The 16,125-nt window shown below is 37.8% G+C and overlaps 1 protein-coding gene across 6 annotated transcripts in view; it reads left to right on the top strand.

Moving 5' to 3' along the window:
• Window positions 1-7,057, top strand: part of NCKAP1 (NCK associated protein 1) — a 103,061-nt gene extending 96,004 nt beyond the window's left edge. For all 6 annotated transcript variants that reach the window (XM_034785032.1, XM_034785031.1, XM_034785034.1 and 3 more), the window contains 3 exons: window positions 1,419-1,528; window positions 5,401-5,490; window positions 6,061-7,057. In XM_034785032.1, the coding sequence (XP_034640923.1) occupies window positions 1,419-1,528; window positions 5,401-5,490; window positions 6,061-6,177 (317 nt within the window). In that variant the 3' untranslated portion in view covers window positions 6,178-7,057. The remainder of the gene's footprint in view (window positions 1-1,418; window positions 1,529-5,400; window positions 5,491-6,060) is intronic.
• Window positions 7,058-16,125: the final 9,068 nt, after the last annotated feature.

Genomic DNA, 16,125 nt, shown 5'->3' with positions numbered 1-16,125 from the left:
TTCAAAATTAAAAGCAGGACACTTAACACTTTTTAGATGGCTTTTGTCCCTTCTTTTATCACTTTTTCCCCTTCTGTGTTCTACAATCTTGAAGTGTAGCATCTGGCTTTGGATGTAAACTAGAGATTCAATCTCATTTGTGCTGTGCTCCTTTTAGTGTCGTTCAGCTTTGGCAAGATCCTGGATATGGCCCTCTAAAAAGTTATAGACTTGAACTAGCTTCAGTTCCCAAGCCAAGCAAAAGAGGGAAAATGTTATCGCAAAAATACAGACTTCAAGATATTCTAGTCATATCTGAGTGACTCCCATTTGTTTATTCAAGACTATGGGTTCCTTCTATGTCTCCGGGCAGAGAGCCAGACCCAAAGTAACCTTCATATTTGCTCCTGCTAACAGAAGACTGAGATATTGACAGTTAGCCAAATTTCAAACTAATTGCCAGAGATTAATTTTTCCTTAAAACTTGAACAAGTCACCTGCTGACAGATGAACAGAGATCATTCATGCCAGTTTCATAGTCAGATTCTCCTTCCCTGTCTACCACAATGCCTCTTCACTTATTTCCCTCTAGTCAGAGAAGAAGCAATCTCTCTTGGTCTTGACATGCAAACTGTTCACTTCAAAAGCTGTTACTAGTGTTCCCCCATCAGAGAATTATTGACAAAGTTTTAGAGGACAGGCTGTTTAACACCCTATCCTTGACTGGTCTCCTCTCCAGATGTGTGTAAAATCCAGATTCAGAATGGAGGTCCTTCCCCTGCTTTATTCAAGAGCTCTCCTTTGCTCCACAACCATCACATGGAAAATGAATAATCCTGTGCTCATTGAACCTGAAAGACACCTGTGTGTACATGCCCATATGCCCAGCTAATTACAAAATCTTTCATTTTTGCAGAAACTTAAGTATTTTTCCAATACCTGGCTGTTACCTTCATTCCAAGAGTTTCTGGGATCTTTCCCAAGCATGGTGATAATCATAGCTCTTAGGAGGGAAGGGATTTGAATTTTTCATTACCTATATGATTTCATGTTCAATCCGTATAACGTTTAAACACTGAAATCATCTCACCTTGTGATTTTTAATGACCCTTACAATGGCAACATAAGGTGAGCCTTTGTTGTAATAAATGTCTGTTATTTTTAGTATGTTATATGCAGCTTACCTGCAATATCGAAGTAAAATAGAATAGTGTATTTCACTGTATTAATTCTAAACATGTTTCCTTTATAAGCTCTTTACTGAATGTGGCCCTGAGGTCCAAAGCACTCTCACAATTGCTAGCAGATTTCAAGTAGTTCACTGCAAAACCTTGACCCAGTTGCAGTTACGAATTATGTTCCTGTTGGCTAAAACATTCAAAGAATCATTTGGTTTTGAGAAGTGTTGCTAAAGTAATAACATGTCCGTTTTTGTTTAGGGCACTGCAACAACATACATTGCCTGGCAAAAGCTATCAACCAGATTGCTGCAGCTTTATTTACCATCCACAAGGGAAGCATTGAAGACCGTCTTAAAGAATTTTTGGCTGTATGTACAATTTGATAACAGAGTTGACTGCTACCAAAATCAGACTAAAAAACCAAAACAAAACCCTAAACCTTTGTTGCAACTCAGACTTACCTTTTAGATGTACAGTGGTCACTATTAAAATCTTCAACATTTTGCCTTTGCAAACAGATATTAGTGAGGTGTTCCCCATGCATAGAACAGAGTGCTACAGTAATCTTCATTGTAATAACATGTATAAAGATTTTAATAGAAGTGACTCCAATTGATCTGCAATATCTTTTTGCTTCTCACGTAACTGTATATATGTACTTTGTTTAGCATTGGTAGTTGTTTTCCCTTTAGTCTTAAGCTAAATAGAAGAAGGCTAAATTATCCACAGTAGTGTTTTCATAGTTTTCATTTTCGTTTGGAGAAAATCAGATATGGGAACACAATCAGTTGCTCTAATCATTAGAGCTGGGTGAAATTTTTCAGGTGAATGGTTTATTCACCGAAAAATGCCGTTTCAGTGCATCTGAAACCATTTTCTAATTCAACCCAATAGTTCTGGCCGGAAAAAAGTTTTTCAGAGTCAGCAGAGTGAGTGTGTGCGTGCACCCTGCCACCCTCCACCCCTCCATAATTAACTTTAGTCATGTGCCTAGGCACTGGGATGTGGGAGACCCTGGTTTGAATCTCCACTCTGGAGCAGGGACTTGAAATCAGATTTCCCGCCTCCCAAGTGAGCATCCTAACTACCATGCTATAGGCTAATCATCTTTTTGCCTGATTCAGAGGAGGGGTTTGAATCTACATCTCTTACTTCCCATGTGAGTGCCTTAATAACTAGGCTATAGAATCATCATCACACTTTTTGGCCAGTGACTGCTTAAAAATTTGTACAAAGTGGAACAGTTTCAACAGGAGAGATTGAGAGTAACTTGCTCTAGAATAGCCTATAGCTTGAGGGAGAGACCTAGCTTCAAGTCCGTGCTCGAGAGTGGGGATTCAAACCTGGGAGTTCCACATCCTGGGCAAAGGCTGTAACCTCTGGGCCAAAGGTTATAAAGGGACTCAGTCGTACGTGGGTGTACGTTTACTGACCCTGAAATGGACTTTTCCAATTTGCTGACTTTTTTTGCTGGCCAAACCAAAAAATAAGTTATTTACCCAGCTTTCTTAGTCATAAGTATTTCTTGAAGATCTAACCTTTTTATTAAACTTTGTGTCAAGAGTAGATAGTTGTACTTTATTCTTAGGAAGTTAATCTCTGATTTAGTGGTCTACAGATACTTTCAAAATTCAGATTGAAAATGTAATTATAAGGAGCTACCTATTTTACTCTCATTTATATTTAAACTTGTTATAAATTGTCTTAATTTTGATACACAGAATGCAAATGAATAGTACAGTCTTAGATGTGTACAGATTAAATGTGTGATATTACAAGAGGTGGTTAAACATCGGTCAGTTGATATGCTATTTACATGAAAGTTAAACTTGAACCTGAAACTCATGTAGCATTTTTGTAGTGTGTGTGTGTGTGTGTGTGTGTATATGTGTGTGTGTATATATATATATATATATATATATATATATATATATATATATATATACTGTAATTACACACGTGTGTGTGTGTATATATATTAAAAATAGAGTACATGATCTTCTAGATTGTAATGCAAGATTGGAAACAGAGTTAAGTATAGTGTATGTGAAATCACTGTTTATATCCTTATGAAGCTCTAAGAGATTTTCCATAAGATATATTATACTTCCAGTTTATTATATGTTAGTCTGTCATAACAAGTAACCTTAGCTGACTTGGTGTATCTTTTGGATTGTACTTTTGACATTGAAGTTCTGTTTGTGCAGTAACCATTAGGTGGAGTATAGGGCTCTAGAGAGCCAAGAAAACTTGTGTAAGAGAATTAGTGGTGTCCTCAGGGTGAATTGGAGATCCAGGTCTTATCTGTGATATGTAATGTTTTCGGTTAGTATATCTAGATTAATCCAGAACAACCTGACTCGCCATCATGCTCAAAAATCTGTCTCCAACATTTTATCTGCTTTAGGATCAGATCTTTGTAACTTGTCAAATACATAAATCTGTGGTTTATGGTTTGGGGATTTTTTGGTATGAGTTTTAGCATACTTCATTGTGTTTTTAAAATAGAAATTCATCTTAAAAATTGGCTCTCAGTACTTCAGAGGTACATAAGGTTAAAATGACAGACTGCCAAGTAGATAGTCTGATCTAAATTTTGAAAAATAGCCAGTGATTTTGAGTGCCTTTGTTTTTGGATGACCAACTTTAAGAAATGTGGTCAGAAATGACAGCCTTACTTGGGCATATTAAACATATTTTTGTGTGAATTTGGGGAGGCGGGAATCTGTCTTTATCTTTAACAGTTAGAGAGGTATAGTGAGCAGTACTTTTTGCAAAAAAAATTTCTCACTTCTGGGAATGCATTGTTACTTTGTGGAAGAAAAAAAGCATCTTAACCCATTGACCTCATGAGTTGATATTGTCTGCCACAGCTGCTGGTAGCAAAAGAAAAAATGGTCATGTCAAGTTGTATATGCTTGACAAGCAAAGGAAACCAGTGAAGTTTCATGTGATATAAAAACATTTTTCCTGCAAGAATTTAATTTTTGATCATGTGATCTAGAAGGTACACCTTTTTTCTTTGACTGCTCAGACTGTAATTACAGTAGTGTAGTCACTGACCTTATTTTATTCAACTTGGTGTCTTCCAAATTCTTATCTTTAAAGAATTTTTTTTTTCACAATTAGCCTGAGAAGGCCTGGAGCTCAAGAAAATATACTGTGGGAAATAATTATCTTCTGATATAGGAATGTACTAGATAACCTAATTGCTCTTACCAATTGAAATTAAATATGGGAATGTTCTAAAAGATTTTTTGAAATGTGAATACTATCACCTTAGACTAAAAGTAGACTCTTTTTTTTTTTTTTCTTTTAGCAAATGTATTAACCTCTTTTTTTGTAAGGGATGGTGATTCAGTCTTCAAGAATATTTTAAAGTGAAAATTCCCAACTCAGAAACTTAGATTTGTGAGCAGGTATTAGACATTGGGCTGCTGCTTCATTGCCATGTACTATATCTTGAAAATTCTGCTTCTGGAAGTTGAATGAATTTTATTTCTTCTTTGTATATTCTGCAGTTCATGAAAATAAAATTAACAGTTCATTTGATCAAAATATTTTATTGAAGTCTGTGACCCTGATCCTGCAAAGACTTAAGCAGGTGCTTTCATTTTTGCTGTATCTGGGCCTTTTATCACTGAAACAAGTAGTTTGGTTTGCCTACACTTTAACCGGCAATTGTCATAAAATAATAATGTATGCATTTGTTTAATTATATGTAGTATTGGAATTTGAGCATTTGTTGTTGTTTTTTTTTTTTTTTCTCTCCACCACATCATGACCCGGATATGGAATGATAAATTTAAAAAAAAATTATTTGTATTGATTATGCAAGAAGAGTATATAAACTTGCATACATATTGGAAGGAAAAAATTGGTCAGTGACAAAACTGCTGACTTTGTGAAAGCCAGGATTTCACCCAGAAATTCTGTGCAATAACCTTGTTTTTTCTCCCCTCAAATATACATGTCAAACACTGCTAATCAGAAACTCCTTCGATTTGTACAAAAAATGCACATGCCTAGCAGAGCAAAACACAATATGCAGAAAGCATGCTTGTAATGTAGTCATGGTATTTCCTTTCCATTATGTATTATTTTGTACTAATAACTACACTGGTTAGGGAGATTAGTTAAAAGAAACGTAACAAAAGTAGCATAAACCGATCAACTTAAAATAGAGCACAAAAATGATATTATTTTAAAATGTTTATCGTTTTTCAATAATTTTTTGTAGCTTGCATCATCTAGTCTACTGAAAATTGGTCAGGAGACAGACAAAACTACTACAAGGAACAGAGAATCTGTTTATTTACTGCTAGACATGGTAAGTTCTCATGCTCATTGTTATTCCTAACAACAAAGGCCTTTTTGACAGACACCCTTGCTATTGTAACTCATCAACCAATAGAAATACTTTTTGACATCATGACAATAGAATGACATTAAGAACTGAAGTTCTTTTGATTTTTTTTCTCCAGTCCCTCCCCACAAGTATTTTACTATTGAGTATTATCTTTCTCTGTGTTGCCTAGAAATGCCAGAAAAAGTTATAGCAGTATTCAAGTAACTTTCACAATTGATTAGTGGATACAGCTTTATATTGATGTCACATTAAATTAGTGCAAATTAAACAGTGAGGATAACCCATGAGACAGTCTGCTCTGAGCGTTTCTTTTAGTGCCACAAGTCTGTTTGAAATATTTGCAACTAGCTTTGAAAAGCTTTGTATCTGTTTGCTTAAACTTTGTACTTGAAAGGACTTTGTGGGATGAACATGCTGCAGTATTTACCTTTTCCCTTTTAAGCCTAAGAAATATAAATGCTGTTGTGGTGCAGGCTGATCAAATGGTGTAGATGGTTCTCATCAACTTGATACATTTTTGGTATTTTTCAGATTGTGCAGGAGTCTCCATTCCTGACAATGGATCTTTTGGAGTCTTGTTTCCCTTATGTCTTGCTGAGAAACGCATACCATGCTGTCTACAAACAAAGTGTCACATCCTCTGCATAAATATCTACTTACTAAAAACTTAGCACGCATCTATGTTGCCTCAGTTTTACCTGTAAACTGTGGAGCTCTTTTACTTTATGGCCTGACAAACAGTTTTGTGGATTATAAACTTTCTTCCATAAGGTTGTATTTCTGATCAGTGGTTTCTTAATATGGTTGTACTACAATATGAGCTTGATTGATTTTAGGTTGCACATTCATGGAAAATACTACTTTTTTTTTATTTTTAGAGTATCGGTTATCTCTAAAAGAAAAACACTACTTCTGCTATATGTTTTTGATATTTGATCATGCAAAACCATAATTGCTTGTTTATTTCCAAGAAGAAAAATGGATTTAGTGATTATTTTAGATAGTGTTCTAGTTTTCATCTGTGTGTAAATTATTTCATATAGGGAAAGTTATAATCTGTACCTATTGTTCTTATTGAAAACAAGAATTGGATGTGCATTTCTGTGAAGTAATTACAGCATTTCTACTTTCCTTTATTTTGAAACATTCACTAAACTAAGTACTATGACACTATATAACATTAAAAATGTTATAGGACTGCTTATCCTTAGACAGCAATCCTCTCCCGATATTCTTAAACAACAGCAAGTGGTGTTGTTTGTATAAAGCAAAGTGGGAAAAATTTTTAGAGTAACTTCCATGGTGCCGTGTTGGCATTAACACTACCATTGTACCCTGCTGTATAATAAACATTCTTACACATTTATCAGATGTTGATAAAAAATGTTAGCCCTTAACCACTTTTTATATGTTTTAAATTTTTGAAATTCAAGTGTACCTTCCATAACTACAATAAACACTAGACTGTATTACATGTTGGTGAATTATTTTTAATGTAAAATTACAATTAAAATCTTAATGTATCCTAGCACATTACGTTTTAACACTGATCTTGTGCATTACTTTGCCATTCTCAATTGATTAAATATCAGCCCTTAATCCTTTCAATTGAAGACTTTTTTTAATATGCAGCTTTGTGTAACGCTCTACAGTAGAGCAGATAACTTATAAAAACTTCAGAGGAAGGAATTTTAAAAAACACATGAAACTTCAGTTGAATGCGACTGACCTTCAACTTTTCATTTTACAAGATACAACAAGAAAAATGTATCTCTAATGCATACCAACACCAATTGCACCTATAAGGGAAAAAATGCCCTTCTAAAGAGTAAAAATTAAAATAATTGTAGAATCTGAGAGAATGCTGCTAAAACCATGACATCAAACATTACTGAACAAGACAGACATATAATAGATCTGTTTTTGTCAGTCATGCAGATTGGGATGCAGGATAGAGTTGGCTCATTTGGTTTGCCACATGGTTTGCTTTTTGATCAGCACCTTAAAGGTTGTGGTTCTCAACAGCTCTGACTCTGGACATTGTGTAGGACCCTGTTCTTGGACGCAACTTATGTACACCCAGCTAACTTTTTCTGTGATCAAAGAGCTGTTGTGTGCTCATAGTTTATAATCGTTTTTTCTGTCCAAAAGAAAACAAGCCAGTGGGATGAAATAGAAATAATAAGGAAGTAGCACATTACATCCATATTAATTACTTATTCAATCTATTTTTAAAACTAGGGAAATAAAAATGTTGCTTTTTATATTGCTTATACAGTATCATAACGTAGATAAGTTAATTGGTTTATGAAGAAGTTAGATGGGAGATCTGATGCAGCTTATTAGTTCAGTATCCTAGTTTTAAGATGTCAAAATTCTGTTGTCTAATATTAATTAAAATAGCTCTTGATTGAAGTGCAGTATGTTTGTGGAAAAAGGGCTTCCAATTGACAACAGGTCCTGCATGTCTCGAGCTTTGCTGTCAAAATCTGCTAAGGAAGTAGCACAGCTGTCTATGGGGGGAAGAGGGGAAGTTTTGCATGTTTAATGGTTGCTTTGATGTTAATTAGCCAATTCTCTACTGGTCTTTTGGCAACTTATCTGTGTCGATGGTATTTTAAATCCTAACATTCACTGGTCCTGATTACTGCACATGTCCCTTCTCCAGTGTAACCAGAGGTAGCTGAATTTTACTGCCAGGAAATCATACCTGGTTTGGCCCACCCTTTCTAGGGACTCTCCTACACACCTGCCAGCTGCAAACACTCAGTCATAAAATTGTGGAAAATTTTAATTTTTTTTGGCAGGTAACAAGCTTGCTTTCTGTGTTAGACTTGCCAACATCTGACCCTCAAGGCAGTATTCTGGTGTTTACAGCTTGTCTGTGACTCTTGATGGAGCACGCCCTCACCACACTGCCTCAGTACATCACAAACCCAGCAAGGCAGCATTATTAGGCCAAGACTGGAACCCTCGCCGCATGTGAGACCACACTCCCAACCACTGCTGAGAACAAGTTAACACTGAAAACATGCTCCCCTGCCCACTGAACTTCACAATGCAAAGGAAAGGGGACTCGGGCATGAAGGAGCATCATCCCATCACCGCACCATGAATACTTCAACAGAATACAAGGAATGTGCTGAACAGACATCAAGTGAGGCAAAGTACCACAAAGGAACACAGCAAAAATCTCTTCCTACCAAAGAAAATATGTGCAAAAGACCTTACCATATTATTAGTTAGACCTACCGTAACATTGGGGAAGGGATAGCTCAGTGGTTTGAGCACTGGCCTGCTAAACCCAGGGTTGTGAGTTCAATCCTTGAGGGGGCCACTTAGGGATCTGGGGCAAATCAGTACTTGGTCCTGCTAGTGAAGACAGGGGGCTGGACTCGATGACCTTTCAAGGTCCCTTCCAGTTCTAGGGGATAGGATATCTCCATTTAAAAAAAAAAAATTGGGGAGGGAAGAACGTAATCAGTTGTCATCATTACATCACGATGGCCCAAGCCACCAAAGAAATTCTAGATAGCAATGGCAATAAAAACACCATTATTTCCACCACTCAGACATGAACACAGCCAAAGATGACTCCTGCTTCAAGAAATAGAGTAGTTCAACTTGATAGTTTGGAAATTGAAAGGAGAATGTTGGCTGAAAGAGATGATTTAGGCAGTTGCAGAAAATGTGATTTCATCCAAATGCCCTTCATCTAAAAAAAGCGTTTTGCCACCGGTTTAACCTTTGATGTAAGGAAAGAGGCTTTAACATCAGGAGACCAAGTATTCCAACACTACAAGAATTATTCTAGGACGGTCTAGTGCTCTTGTCCTTGAGCCAACCAGATGTGTCTCCTACAACAAATACTCTCTGCAAGAACTACATAAATTCTAATTGATTATTCCCCCAGCCAGATTTCTAAAAACAGAATAGCCACATCGAAGGTTGATAAATGAGTTCTGGTGCTTCAAGCTGTTACAATCACATTTGAATCCATGACTGCAACTTATTTGTCTCTAAGCATTTGTGTGTGCAACATGAGCTGTCTATACACAAACAGTCGTGTATGGCTCACAAGACTTACTCCAAACTCCAGGCCCTTTTATAAACAAGGTAAATTGCTCTTTCAATGCAAACAAGATTCTATAACAAATTGTGGCACAAAGTCAGCACTATTAATGCAGCTGAATTGCTCAGCGGCTGTGAGGCTTTCTGTTCGTGTTTTTTACTCAGTGCAAAGGGGCTAAATCTCCAAAGTATTCTCTGGCAAGGGGGATTAAATGCTGCATCAGACTTTTACGTGGCCTGTAACCAGACTGCTCACTCAAGAACCACAGGTGCATCCTTCAGGGGGATGAGGGGGGCATTACAGGCTACATCTAAGGAAACAGGTCTGTAAAGCCCCAACAATTTTTCTATGCTAGAATTCATGTCTATTACACTTAATAAATTATCTGCCATGGTGATTCCTTTGGCAGGCTTTTTAGGGCAGTAAGACTTTTGTTCTAATCACCCTTGTACTTCATCCCTCCCTATGGGTCTTTACTGCTTGTTTCTGAATAGGCAAGACTAAGGGAGCAGTTATGAGTTTGAATAGAAAATATACTCCCTAAAATCTACTGTCACTCTTCTATCCCAGCCACCTGCCTTTTGCTTACTGAACGACGTTTAAGGAAGTGGAGGATGGTGTGACTCATATAGGTATATGAATCATGGCCAATGCTGAAGCTGTTTTAGCCTAGTCTCTATGGCCCTGTGGATAGTATACTGCACTTGAACCCAGGAGACTTGGATTTCATTTCCTGCTCTGCCATTGGTTTGCTGGATGACCTTGGGCAAGTCACTTTCTTTCCTGTGCTTCAGGTTCCCCAATTGTAAAAGAGGGATAATTTTATTCCTTCTGAGATCTATGGATGAAAAGTGCTCAGAAGTTAGGTATTACAGAAGTTCTTATACTGCCCTCAACCTCATAGTATCTAAGTGCTTTCCAGTAATTTATTAAGCAATATTAGGAACATCTGCTTCATGTGGTTAGTTCATTCTTCTCCCCAGGGGGAGAATTGTGCATGCAGTGTAGTGTTTTGCTTTGGTAGGGTATTTTATATATGTAAATGTTGCTAAGTGTTTGTTAGAGAAGGCAGTTACCACAGTCTAGCTTTACCCTTGTGTTATCTACATCTACTCTACACACCACTTTTGGCAGCATGTAGGGTACGTGTAGCTGCATGCCACACTGAAAAGTAGGCTTCACCCCTGCTGCGGTGTGTAGCTACACGTGTCAGTGAAAGGCACTGGCAGGAGGCGAGGCAGCGGGGAAAGGCTTCACAGCAACTCCCTGCTGTCAGAGCCTTTCACTAAGACTTTCTCCCTGCCAGGATTGTTAGCTGCAGTGAGGAAAGGCTCCAGCAGTGGAGAGCTGCTGGAGTCTTTTCCTCAGTGGGGAAAGGCTCAAGCTCAGGGAGCTTGCAGAGCCTTTCCCCAGTGCCAGGGCTGGAACCATCCCCTGATGCCAGTCTTTTCCTGCAGAGGGGAAAGGGTCCAGCAGCTAGGAGGCAGCAGGACACCACACTGCTAAAAATAGTGTAGATTTGAAGGCATGGCTTGGGCAAGTGGAGAACCGTGTAGGATATGGACTGAGACCTTGAACTTGACCCACTAATCTATGGGAAGCCAGTGTAGAGAGCAGAGAAAAGGGTAGCGTGTTTAGCTCTGCTTGTGTATAGCAGTGTTATTTTAAAATATAAATTTAATTGCTTCAACAGAAGTAAAGTAACACATAATATGTGTTTACAAAGCCATGGAAAAGCGAGAAGAGGAAAGACATGAATGTCGGTATTTCAAAGGTATGCCTGCCATCTTGCAGCGTGTACTGTAAATCTACCTTATGCCAGCTTGACATGAGAATTAAGAAAGAGAAACATAGGAAAACTTGTGTGTGAGGAGTAGTGTGTGTTTGAAAGGTGAGATCATGGAAGGTTCAGTGGTGTAAGATAGGAGTAGCTAGGAAAGATCCAGAAGTCCACAAGGTTTGGACCCATCTCATTGTGGTGCTCCTTAGGTAGGCACAACTTTGGTGTGAAAATGTCTTACAGCACTTTTTGGAGAATTAGTCTAGATTGCCTCTCCGTGACTTAGCAATTGCATCTGCAGTCCTAATGGAGAAGATTTATGGTTTTCATGCCATAAGTGGGAAAGAGGTTTTTTTCCAGTGTTTTAGTTTTACATATGAGAAAAGAGCTGAGAACACACATTTCTGAGGTATAATGATTGGGAGCTGTGCTTCTCAAGACCAAGTAGGCAACTCTCTGGGATGTTAATATGGATCTAGTTACTGTCATCACCCAGAAACATGAAGATGGCTTATCCTGTTTGGAACACAATTCCATTCCCCTCCTTGAAATGCAAGTTGCTGTCAGCCATGTTTAGTGATACCCTCCACACAACCATCTGCCCTTATTAATCAGGATTAATTAAAGGGTATTTGGCATCATGTCAAAAGTTTAACTTAATTCATCATTTCCCCAAATTCATCATCCCAGAGTTCTTAAGTATGAGACACTCAGACTGTTCCTCTCTGGTTGGCATGAATCCAGCCCCCAATTATTAGTTCACTTTGGGGGGGGGAGGGACACCACAGTTTGCACACCAGAGATCTGCTTGGGAAAAATATAGGCAAAAAGTTTATTTAATAGAAAAAACAGAGATTCAAAGAGGAAACAGGGAAAGCAAATGTAGAAGTTACATAGTAAATACACATAAAGACACAATCTCAGGCATCACGTTTCTATAAGAGATAAAATTCCTTTTCTAATACAAGTTATTGCCTTAAAACAGTTTCTCAGTGCACCCCTCCTTGCTATTGAAGGGATCCAAGATTCACAGTCAGCCTCTTGCCTCAAGACTGTCCCTCAAGTACTAGATAAAAACCTTCATCTCAAGCCTGTTTTTAAAAGACGTTTTCCCTTTCCCTCTCTTCCCTCTCCCCCCCCCCCCCCCCCCCCATCTCACTGTGACTGTTTATTAAAAGTGGGGGAAATTCCCTCTTGACTTGATAGCTGGGATGTCTCAATGTCTTTCTGTTAACTGTAATGGTCCATCATGATCTTTTCCTGGGCTGGACAATGAATATTTACTGGAAGTTCCTTTCATGTGAACAGCTGACTTGAGAGGTGCCTCTCCCTGTTTGACTGCTCACCGTCCTGCTGTGAGGTGTAGCTGAAGTTGTGGTACAGGTTATGAGCCCATACACACAAATACACAAATCTATATACACAAATACATAGATTCATAATCATAATGTGTATACCAGTGATACTCAGGCTGAAGCTCGGGAGCTGCAAGTGGTTCTTTAATGTATCTCTGCAGCACATATTAAAACACTGATTTAACTATTAACTAATCTACATTATTAGCCAATTTGGATGCTTTTACTATGTTATTAACCAACTGGAGAATACTTGGTCAGTCATTTTGCTGTTAGAAATCTTTTGAATATATATAAATGAAACAATGAATTCACATTACTGTGGCTCTTTTGGGTAATGTTGATCACTAAGTTGTCTCCTGAACCACTGATGCCTGATTATCACTGCTGTATACATAGCTCATAATGACCATCGAGTGGAGAACATTACAAGCTTTCATATAAGAGCTTACTCAATATACTTTTATCGTCCAGTATTACAATCAATTAGTTTTACTGCTCATTCTTGAGGTTTGAACCTTCTGTTTGCCCTTTGGGGTTTCTGGACCTGCATTGTCACAGCAGTATGCTAGTTTGCCTTCCAATACAAAGATTATAGCAGCATACGTTTGCATAATAGCCATTTGAAGCTCGTCTCATATTGTTTTGATTAGTATAACGTTGAGTCAGAATTCATTTGATACTGAAAGCCATATCTTCAGCAGGTGCAAGTGAGTGTATCTCCTTTGACTTCAATGAAGCATTTGATCCACATGAACTGAGGATCAGGCCCAGAGTTTGGTAAGATGGTCACCAGATCTCTTTCTAATCGAGCTCCTTGGACACTCCAATTAAGCACCAGGTTAGAATCATCCAAAAATGTAAATTTCTGCAGAAGGATTAATCATGACTGGTGTGGAGAAAGTAAATAAGGAAGTGTTATTTACTCCTTCTCATAACACACGAACTAGGGGTCACCAAATGAAATTAATAGGCAGCAGGTTTAAAACAAACAAAAGAAAGTATTTCTTCACACAATGCAAAGTTAACCTGTGGAACTCTTTGCCAGAGGATGTTGTGAAGGCCAAAGCACTAACGGTTCAAAAAAGAACTAAATTCATGGAGGATAGGACCATCAATGGCTATTAGCCAGGATGGGCAGGGATGGTGTCCCTAGCCTCTGCCAGAATCTGGGAATGGGCGACGGGATGGATCACTTGATGATTACCTGTTCTGTTCATTCCCTCTGGGGCACCTGGCATTGGCCACTGTCAGAAGACAGGATACTGGGCTAGATGGACCTTTGGGCTGATCCAGTAGGGCCATTCTTATGTTTAATGAAGAAAAGAGAAATTGCCTACCAATATCCTTAAGGTATTTTTTAACAATCTACTGCACAAGTTACAAGTTTCTCCATTCTGACCATTTGCTAGAAAATTGATCTTGGACAGGTGAGATTGGAACTGAGAGCAGTCCAAGCACCAACCTTTAGATCATAATTTTATGGTTAGGTGCTTGTGCCTCAGTGTTAATTTAACTGAAATGAACTACTCCTGTGTCTGTAGGCTGCTGATGTATCAAATCCTAAACTAGGAGGCAAAGTAAAATAAAAAATGACTAGCACTGCCAAGTAACTGTTATATTACAGTATAAATTATTTGAACCAAGTAGAATCGGGGGCATTGAGAGCACTGGCAGTTCCCAGAAGCACTGGAGCTGAGGTGGGAAGCAGACAAAACCACAGGGAGAAGGCAGTCAAGGAAAAGTAGTAATCAAAAATCCTGTGGTGGTATTTTACAGCTTGGGAAAATATATTTGTATAAAGCTTTATCCTAATGACTCCAGCACAATGATGATTGACGGTAGTGAGGACAGAGACCTGGATCATTGTATGTTAGGTTAGGTTTTAGTGTGTAGATTAATTATATAGATAAGTAGTTTTAAGTCACGAACCTTGATCAAGTTTATTCCCATCCATTAGATTTGCAAATATTTGTATGTATGCTTGCTGGCTCTTCTGCTAAAAATGGTTTGTATTTCCAATTTTCATAAACAAGCCTGTGGTTGCAGGGAGGAAAATAAACAAGCAAGCAACGTTCTATATACAGTATATAACTGTGGAAAAAATTAGGCTGGGGAAAAAAATTGTCCGGAGGTTAGATTTATAGATCTCGTAACAGAAATGTCAGGAATGATCAGAAAATGATCTCCGTTTGTAATAATTGAAAATAGATGCTGAAAAAACATGCCAACTGAATTTTGTATTTTTTGTTTTTAACTGAACCAAGAAGGTTTGTTTATATATCAGGGAAGTAAGATAGGGTGCTTGGCAGCAATCAGCAAACTCCTCATCAAATTGTTTGCATTATAGTTTTAGATATAAAATAATTATTACATTGTGAGAAAATTAGGTAAAAGGTAAACATGATTTTAAATAATTTCCTGGGTCTGATCTTTATTCTGGAAGCTTTTAAGTGTGGGGGGGATTGGGGCCCAAGACTGTAAAGTTATTAAGATCTCAAATTACCCTTAGAAACCCCATTTTTGTTACAAGCACCAGCCGTGGCCCAAAAAGTAATTGAGTAATTGTAAATCACTAGATATACTGAACATTGTAGAATCATGCAATAACCTGGGAGAGCCAGTGAACAGGGACAAAACTCTACAGGAATGAGGAATTTAAAGAGACAAGGACCTTATTTTTAGATTGATATTAAAAATATGTTCTGGAATAGTCCCAACTGTGTATAGCTAGTAGTTTTTTAATTGTGTAATAGTCTTTATCATCAGTTGTTACTGTACACAATCACTGTGTGCGTCTAATTTTTGTGACCCTCCCTGAATTTACATCCCCTCCTCACTGTTTTCTCTATCAATAAATAAACTGCAAAAGGAAGGGCTTTGTTAATCCACATGAATGAGTGGAAACCCATCAATAATTTCATACTCAGTGCAGGTTCAGGGAGCAGCATCTATCTGGTGCACTGAATGAAACGGGCCCTGTGGAAAAAATGGTATATGATTGTGTAATTCAGGACTGTATCATAATACATATGCACAATGGGGACAAATTAAAGTTGCACCGGCCATCTTAATTCTGGCATTTCCTAACTTTGGAGAGCTTGACTCTGCAAACTTAATGTTCTTTTAATGTAGTTATTTTTATATAATGTTATTTATTTTAACAAACTGTAGTTTAGTGTATAGTTTATAAACTTCCTAATACATTTTATAGAAGTAATGGAGTCTTGGTAATAAGAAACCTTAGTAGAGGATTCTGCTACTAAGCATTTACTGGTCAAAAGGAGGGGGAGAGAGAGAGAGTGTGTGTGTGTGTGTGTGTCAGAGAGAGAGAGAGACAGGAAGAGATTGAGAAAAATAAGATTTCTGTAGTACGCTTAAGTGAGGCT

The sequence above is a fragment of the Trachemys scripta genome, chromosome 11, assembly GCF_013100865.1.
Source record: "Trachemys scripta elegans isolate TJP31775 chromosome 11, CAS_Tse_1.0, whole genome shotgun sequence".
In the NCBI taxonomy this organism is placed as follows: Eukaryota; Metazoa; Chordata; order Testudines; family Emydidae; genus Trachemys; species Trachemys scripta.
Note: the sequence above shows the minus strand (reverse complement) of the source record. Positions and strands in the feature narration are given on the sequence as shown.